Source organism: Mya arenaria, chromosome 15, assembly GCF_026914265.1.
Source record: "Mya arenaria isolate MELC-2E11 chromosome 15, ASM2691426v1".
In the NCBI taxonomy this organism is placed as follows: domain Eukaryota; kingdom Metazoa; phylum Mollusca; class Bivalvia; order Myida; family Myidae; genus Mya; species Mya arenaria.
The window spans coordinates 53,518,396-53,526,582 of NC_069136.1; the positions used below are offsets into that span (position 1 = coordinate 53,518,396).

The 8,187-nt window shown below is 36.2% G+C and overlaps 1 protein-coding gene across 1 annotated transcript; it reads right to left on the bottom strand.

The window, feature by feature from the left end:
• Positions 1-1,530: 1,530 nt before the first annotated feature.
• On the bottom strand, positions 1,531-5,976 carry LOC128219613 (uncharacterized). The gene is made up of 5 exons (XM_052927472.1): positions 5,830-5,976; positions 4,258-4,408; positions 3,597-3,729; positions 2,250-2,341; positions 1,531-1,642 (listed from the first exon to the last, which is right to left on the bottom strand). The coding sequence occupies exons 1-4, from the start codon at positions 5,964-5,966 to the stop codon at positions 2,253-2,255; spliced, it is 510 nt and encodes a 169-aa protein (XP_052783432.1). The 5' UTR covers positions 5,967-5,976; the 3' UTR covers positions 1,531-1,642; positions 2,250-2,252.
• Between the last annotated feature and the right edge of the window lie 2,211 nt (positions 5,977-8,187).

Below are 8,187 nucleotides of genomic sequence, written 5' to 3' on the forward strand. Positions count from 1 at the left end.
GTGTATTCACCAAAATCTTGAGGGGTATTGGTGTTATCTTTTCAAATAAGAACGTTATTTAAAAAAAAATATTTGAAACTTGTGGATGAAATTCATTTCCTGGTTACAAAAATGCAAATATTTTTTTTAAAGTAGCTGCAATCACCACAAAATCTCAAGACAATATTGATTTTAAGCTTTAATGTTGTCCGGTTAGCGCAGTGGTTAGCGCACTCTCTTCTCACCAGGGTTCGATTCCCGATTTGGGCGCATGTGAGTTTGGTTTGTGGTCACCAAGCCTGACAAGTGGGTTTTTCCCGGTTCTCCGGTTTCCCACCACAACACAAGACCACATTCACGCGTAAAATCGTGCCAACGAGATTGATATAATGTTGTTATAACTTGTTACACAATCGTTGTAAAATAAATATGTTTAAACCAAGCTTTACTAAATATTTAACCTCAAAACTAAATAAAAAAATACTTTTTTTAAACATTTTAAATGTTGGTCCACCAAAATACGTTTGCATTGTGGCCGGCCATACTATGCTTTTTTTAGACTGGGTTTATATATTTTGACCAAACTTGGTATATTGAAAGATTTTATGGAGACTTATAGTAGCGAATCTTTATCGTTTCGTCGCATAGTGGCGTTTCTTGTTCTAAACTACTCGTTTTCGTAAAAAAACAACCCAAAGACTTTGGATTGAAGTACTTTCTGTTGATATGCTTGAACCTAACCCTTCGCATTTCTTTCAATAAGAGCATACAATGGACTACTGTTGCATATCGTGTTCCGCTCGGGACTAGGTTAAAATTTACTTAATGTATAGCTTATGAGAAAATGCTGAAAAAAGCTGTCGGTAGTTGTTGGCGGACGGATTTGTATCCAATGCGAGTAATATTTGCAAAAGAATTGCTTTTGTCAAGTAGACATAAGCAATGTACTAGTTTTTGTACATAGGTATAATTTACTTATTCCGATACCTAATTTGCACTTAACGTTATTCTTGAAAATTTCAACTATGCTAGAACTAGCTAATGGTTGTAAACGCTATCCAATATGCAAATAGCACAAGGTCAAATTTTATTCATCAAGTAACCATTTCCAAAATCTGACCTGGTAATTAGTATACAATGGTGTTATGAAAAAACTTTTATCAGTATTTTGTTGTTGTTTTCGAGTGATCAACTGTATATGGATTACTGGAAAGATTTGTAGGTCAAGTAGGAACAGCAAAAGTGCAAGAAGCAGATTGACCTTGACAAGTTGATGTATTAAGATGATGTAACAAGATAAATGTTGACCTTGATCACCTTAAGTAAATGAGACACATGTTGACCTTGACAAGCCTTTGTATTCCAAAATACGCGTGGTGAACTTGACAAACTGATATATTCGAAGACGCATGTTGACCTTTACCTTGACAAGACGATTTATTCCATAAGACGCGTGACTATCTGATGTATTAGAGCTTATCTTTTGTTCCCAATGTATAAGGTATATCACAATACTATGTTGTGGAATATTGAAATTAGAAAAACATTGTATATATTCAAAACGTTTAATCAACAACAAAAAGCATGAAAGACGAATTCATACAAATGAAAACGATTAAAATCAACAAATACAGAAAAAAAAATCACGTCACTGGCGATCCATCTGAAAAACAAAAAGAGTACATTTAATAACTAATGTATGGATTTGTTGTAGCTCTCAGTTCAGTTCAATCTTGTCAGAATAAGATCTATTTTCCATTTATGAGAATTAGAGCTATGTTTCATTAATTAACGTTTGAAGAAATAGTTGGTGAGCAGATGACTGACGAGGTCTACTTATTTGCCTGTATTACTGCGCATACAATATTATGGATGGATATCAATTGAATTAATTCCAATGATATTTCATTTATTCTTGGATATGTCGACTTATTTGAAACTTTTTATAGTTTTAACAGGCAAAAAAGGCGTTTGAAATGCAGTAAAGACAACAACACATACACAATACATTCAGACAAATTAGTTTACTTAGAAAATGATGAATAAATACGCATTTATTAAGAATACGTTTTCAATGAGTATTAGAATGTGTTGAAACGGCCATAAGGTCATACCGTAAGGTAACCGGATAAAATATAATAAGATTTTTTTTCATAAATTTAGTCATGTTTTTATTTATTCACACAAATTGAATAAATAATAAAATAATCTATTTTTTTTCTAGCACAATTCTTATTTTTGTTGATGACGTCACTTATATCCGGACCTACCGTCTATTTCATGATAAGAGACATGTCAGGTGATTGCCAATCTCCCTCCAGGATACGCATTGCTTGATCCATTCGCCACCACTTCTCATTTCCTGAAATGTATTAACTTCATATATCAATCATGCAAAAAATTTATATACTTTTATTTCTTTAACAAAAATGAGTATTTGTTAAAAGCAACGCTTAACATACGCCAATTTCATAATGCAATAGGACCGGACCGGAAGCAGTTGCAAAGGTGTGTTGGCAAAGGAGCATACTGCTATATCAATAGTGTAGGTGTTATTAAATTACTTATACATATGTGCATGAGATTAGTAATACTGAAAAAGTTACATGTGAGAATCCTAAACGATTTGAGTGATTGCAAACGTAATATAAATCAAATGCTGTCGTAGGACAGTGCGCTCGACTATACGCCGCTTGGTCTTAGAATTGAATTAATCATAATGTAATATGTGCCTGTCAAAAAAAGACAAACTAAAACATTAAACAAGAAACGCTGCAATGCGAAGAAACCAGGTTTTCAGTGATTGCCCTAAAACATTCAGCCTTCGTTGTGAGATTCAGTATTAACTGGGGTTTTTTCTATCCTTAGAAAAAGTGACCTTGCCACTAGGAGGCCCAAATGCATTTCCATGGAAGAGCTGAATTAACTCTTCCTACATACCAAATTTGGCACAATATGTCGACCCTAATTACAGTTATTCAGTACCAAGCGATTATCTATTTTAGTAAAACTGACCTTGACCCTTGGAGTCCCAAACGCAATCCCAAGAAAGGTGTCCATGAACTCTTCCAATATACCAAGTTTGGTTGCAATATGTCAACCTTCACACAAGTTATTCAGTACTAGCAATTGTTCTATTACTAGTCACAGTTACCTTGACCTTGACCTTGACAATAACTCTCGGACACAAACAATCCCATGAACGGTATCTTCCTTTAAACCAAGTTTAATTGCAATATGTCGACCGGAACTTAAATTATTCAGTACCAACCATATATATACTTTCAGTGACATTGACATTGGCCTTGACCATAAGGGCCACTAACGTAATTCCATAAAAAGGTCTGAATAAACTCTTTATATAACCCAAGTTTGGTCACCATATGTCAAACCTAACTTATATTATTCGATACCATAGGTTAGGTTGACTGTGGAAGTATTTAGTGAATTAAATGAAAAGTATTGAGTTGTGACTGAATATGCTAACGCAGAGGCGAGTAGTAAAGCCGCCTTATTCTTCAAATAGTCGAGCTAAAATGATGGAGAGCAGATTTTTTTTCACACATATTTGTAATACTGAACAAAAATGTATATATTGTTCTGGTTTTGGCACTTACCAACAACTGGTTCAAACTTCTGTCTGACCTCTTCCCTGGGCGTGGAACCATCGAACAGTTTCTCGATGTCCATAAAGTTAACCAACATTCCGTCCACCATCATACGTACACGTCCACATATCTCGTCGAACGCCTGGGGAGGTAAGAATAAAAGGCCAATTGTAATGGAAAACAGACTGAAAAGCTGTACTTTTGAAGTCTGGAAGTGAACAATCACCTTTATAATATATACTGTTTCGCGAAAGGCAGTATATACACAAAGTCTGGACAATCATTTGTGGTTTGTTTTAAAAAATCTTGCATGAAATAAGAATTGTCATTTAGTTTCAGCATGCAAAATGCCAGCATAAAAGATATAGAATACGCGTGATTAAATCATGAACAATATTGCAATTTTAACAATCTTGATTTTACGATCATTTAGTCCCTTCGCAGCACCTCTTAAGCAAGTGCTGCGCGGACAGCATGCAAACACTCATATGTGTTTCGCAGTCGAACAAGTGTACTTTCTCTAGCTACTGTAATAAATTAGTTATGGACCTTAATAATTATTTGCCTGTCGTCTGTGGCTGCATGTAACAATTTGGGTTAATCCTTAAGTTTTCGAACAACCACAATATCAATGTTAAGACAATGCGTCGAGTTAGAAATCAGTCCCTACCGTCATGTCCATGTTTACATTCTCAAAGTCCTGCTCAATGCCCCTCTTTCTGTAGTAACCGTAATAGTTGTTCACGATGTATTGCATGATGTCCTTGCCCATGTTCTGTTTCATGTACGAACACATTGTTGCGTTAGTCATGTCCTCGAACCTACAATATATAGAACACAGCAGTAGATGTAGCGTTAGTCATGTCCTCGAACCTACACTATATAGAACACAGCAGTAGATGTAGCGTTAGTCATGTCCTCGAACCTACAATATATAGAACACAGCAGTAGATGTAGCGTTAGTCATGTCTTCGAACCTACAATATATAAGATACAACAGTAGAAGTAGCGTTAGTCATGTCCTCGAACCTACATTATATAGAACACAGCAGTAGATGTAGCGTTAGTCATGTCCTCGAACCTACAATATATAGAACACAGCAGTAGATGTAGTGTTAGTCATGTCCTCCAACCTACAATATATAGAACACAGCAGTACTTGTAGCGTTAGTCATGTCCTCCAACCTACAATATATAGAACACAGCAGTAGATGTAGCGTTAGTCTTGTCCTCGAACCTACAATATATAGAACACAGCAGTAGATGTAGCGTTAGTCATGTCCTCGAACCTACAATATATAGAACACAGCAGTAGATGTAGCGTTAGTCATCTCCTCGAACCTACAATATATAGAACACAGCAGTAAATGTACCGTTAGCCATGTGCTCGAACCTACAATATATAGAACACAGCAGTAGATGTAGCGTTAGTCATGTCCTCGAACCTACAATATATAGAACACAGCAGTAGATGTACCGTTAGTCATGTCCTCGAACCTACAATATATAGAACACAGTTGTAGATGTAGCGTTAGTCAGGTCCTCGAACCTACAATATATAGAACATAGCAGTAGAAGATGATTAGTCATGTCCTCGAACCTACAATATACGGAACACAGCAGTAGATGTAGCGTAAGTCATGTCTTCGAACCTACAATATATAGAACACAGCAGTAGATGTAGCGTTAGTCATGTCCTCGAACCTACAATATATAGAACACATCAGTAGATGCTGCGTTAATCATGTCCTTGAACCTTCAATATATAGAACAGCAGTTGACAAGTGTTACACACGATACGGAACTTTGTAACGAAAGATATGACAAACATCATGGCTGTCTTTGATAACCGGCAAGTTTATTTAATATGGCGATTATAATGTTCGAACTTGATTATAACCTACAAATCGAGCCAATTTAATAGCTTTTAGCCTTCTATAAGTAACACTATTGTAGAGATTAGTTTAAAAATTAAACAGTATGAATGACGTCATATAATGAGGTTCCCCGTCTACGGTGAACACGTAACAATTCAAGACACTTATTATTTAATAGGTAAAATCTTTGATCGCTCAGCCCTTCTTAATCATCCAAATTACAAAGTTCATTCCCCTTACACTGTATGAAATATAAGTAAGCAGGGTACCAGACAATGCAAAAGAAACGGCATTTGTTTCCCTTAATTGCGCGGGACAATGGTTAAAATTCAGAATATTGCGAAATGGCAAAATGAAGCACCTACTGGTATCTGAATCTCTCCATTGCACGGGCGTGAACCATCTTGACCATGGTTAGGTCAGGACAATAAAAGTCCACCTTGAAAATGTTCTTAATGTACTCTTCTAGGTTTTCGTCATTTTCGGTTGAGAAGTCCTCCATGTGAGGTCGTTCGAAGTTCCGGTATATGGTGTCGTACACGTCGTTCATCATGATGGCGACATCTGAAATTTATAGGGATTCTGTTATGGTCGGTTAAATGCACTTTTACGGTTGTTTTTTTACGAAATAAAGTGCCGGCTGCATCAAATATTGATATATGCTCAAATATTAGCTTTGATCATTTTGATGGCGAGATATTTAATTTTACAGAGCGTGTAAAGTACCATTACGATAGTGACATGCTTTGAATAGGATGCAATTCGCAATCTATTGATTAAAGTTTATGGCGTGATAAAAATCAACCATATTCATTTCAAGGGAGTTAGAGCGATAAATTAAACTGATTAATTTGAAGTTAATGTACCTGAACAGACTATGTGATAAAGCTTACAATATTTAGTCGATAACAATGTTCTAGTTTTTTGCCACCAACCACGTAATCATTTTACTAATAATTTGAATATGTTGTACTCCAATAGTGTTGACATATGCTTATTTCGAAAATATGTTGATCATTAAAAAATTGAACAAAACACGTATAAACTGTGTTTAGAAGCACATAGTTCTTTAATATTGCGCTTTCACTTTCAGTTTTTGTGCCAACGTTCTACAATAGTATTGGCAACTTCGTTAAACGTGGATAGGCATCTTTAGTTCATCGTTGAAAACTCGGGAAATAAATTGAAATTTAAAGTCACATTAAAAATGATGTAAGCCAGTAACTGGAATAGTGCTCAAAATACATGGTTTCGGACATAATGCTTCCGAAATCTAATTGAAAGAAATGATGAAAGATTACGATGAACCTCCTATCCCCAGCTCCAAAATAAAGAACTTGGTCTGGTCGAATACCATCTGGAACAAACGTTCTGTTGTTGTATAAGTGATGTCATCGATGACGTAATCGTTGTCGAATGCCGGGTGCAGACGACGTATGCGATCTTTCATCCAGTCAAAGAATTCTCCGGTAGTAAATTTTGTAAGAGAAGTTTGGCTTGCGTAACCTGAAACGAAATGAAATATTTCGTTCGGTTAAGTCTGTGACTTTGATGGTCACTAAGCCGGATTTAATAGAATATAGTTTCTTCACATACGTTGTAAAATAAAGGTAAAACATTATTTAAATACTTTTCTAAAATGTGTTAAGAGAAAGGTTTGGGGTGGGAAACGCCCCACCCTAATCCCCACACCCTTCTACGCAGTAGGCAATGTGTATTTTTCTAAGAATCTTCTGAACTAAGGAGTGTGGTGAGCGGTACGCAGAACATCAAAAATGGCATCATCTTGCAATATGCTCCCTATATCGTGTACTATATGATTTTCAAGATTCGGGTAAAATACAGAGTCTTACTTAGTATGATGGTATCGACGATGGTTGATGGGCAGTTAAACCGCTGTGGAAAGTAGACCTCGAGCAAGCGTCTGGTGCCCCAGAACGCCGGGACGCTTGGGTCACGTGCGATTTCCATCATGTCATGCAGACGCTTGGGAAATTTATCCAGGTCAAGGTCACAATCCTCGAACTTGTACGAAACTGCAAAGGAGGTTTTACCATTTTTGTAAGTTCGAAGAACTAAAATCAAAGCATGAATACCAGAAACCGGAATGAAAGATATGAGAATAGTTTGCCGAAACGTTCAAAAAATTATTGCTTCCACAAGGTTTTTATCATGGCTTTATAACGACTCGAATTCGGATTTATACGAAATCGGCTAGGTTTATTAAATGTTTTTTATTAATATCATCGATATGACCGACATACCTGTGGGGTCCATACCACTCCACTCCCCCATCTCGGCCCGACCCATCAGGTTGTACATGAAGTCGTAGCCGGGAAACAGAAAAGACTCCTGTAGGCTCTCAAATGTATAGTCCATCCACCTGAAAAAGGTAGAAGCGGGCTTTCATAAGATAAATGTATAACATGGGTCTGTGACTTTATTATGGAATCTATTTTGTTACTGGTTGAAGTGGCAAGAAATATACTTAATATCATTAGGTAACGAAAATCGAGATCATTTTAGTTTTTCGAGGTCTACGTTATTTGTATCCATTAAATACCGAGTGAATACGAAATTTCGAAACGGTTTTATAAAACTAATATATACGACGTTCTAGAAAGACAGCGAATAGAAGTTTCATGTTCATACCTTCATGAGCTAAAATTGAGTTTGCTCCAGTACAAGGCATTAACAAGGGGCGCAGCGGAGTAAATGTTTAC

Bases quoted from the DNA above. Each gene is read 5' to 3' on its own strand.
- LOC128219613 (XM_052927472.1), bottom strand. From the start codon at position 5,966: ATGGAGGACTTCTCAACCGAAAATGACGAAAACCTAGAAGAGTACATT. The intron at 4,409-5,829 runs GTAGGTGCTTCA...TATATATTGTAG, and splicing joins ATGGAGAGATTCAGATACCA to GTTCGAGGACATGACTAACG. The intron at 3,730-4,257 runs GTAGGGACTGAT...TTACCTCCCCAG, and splicing joins ATGTAAACATGGACATGACG to GCGTTCGACGAGATATGTGG.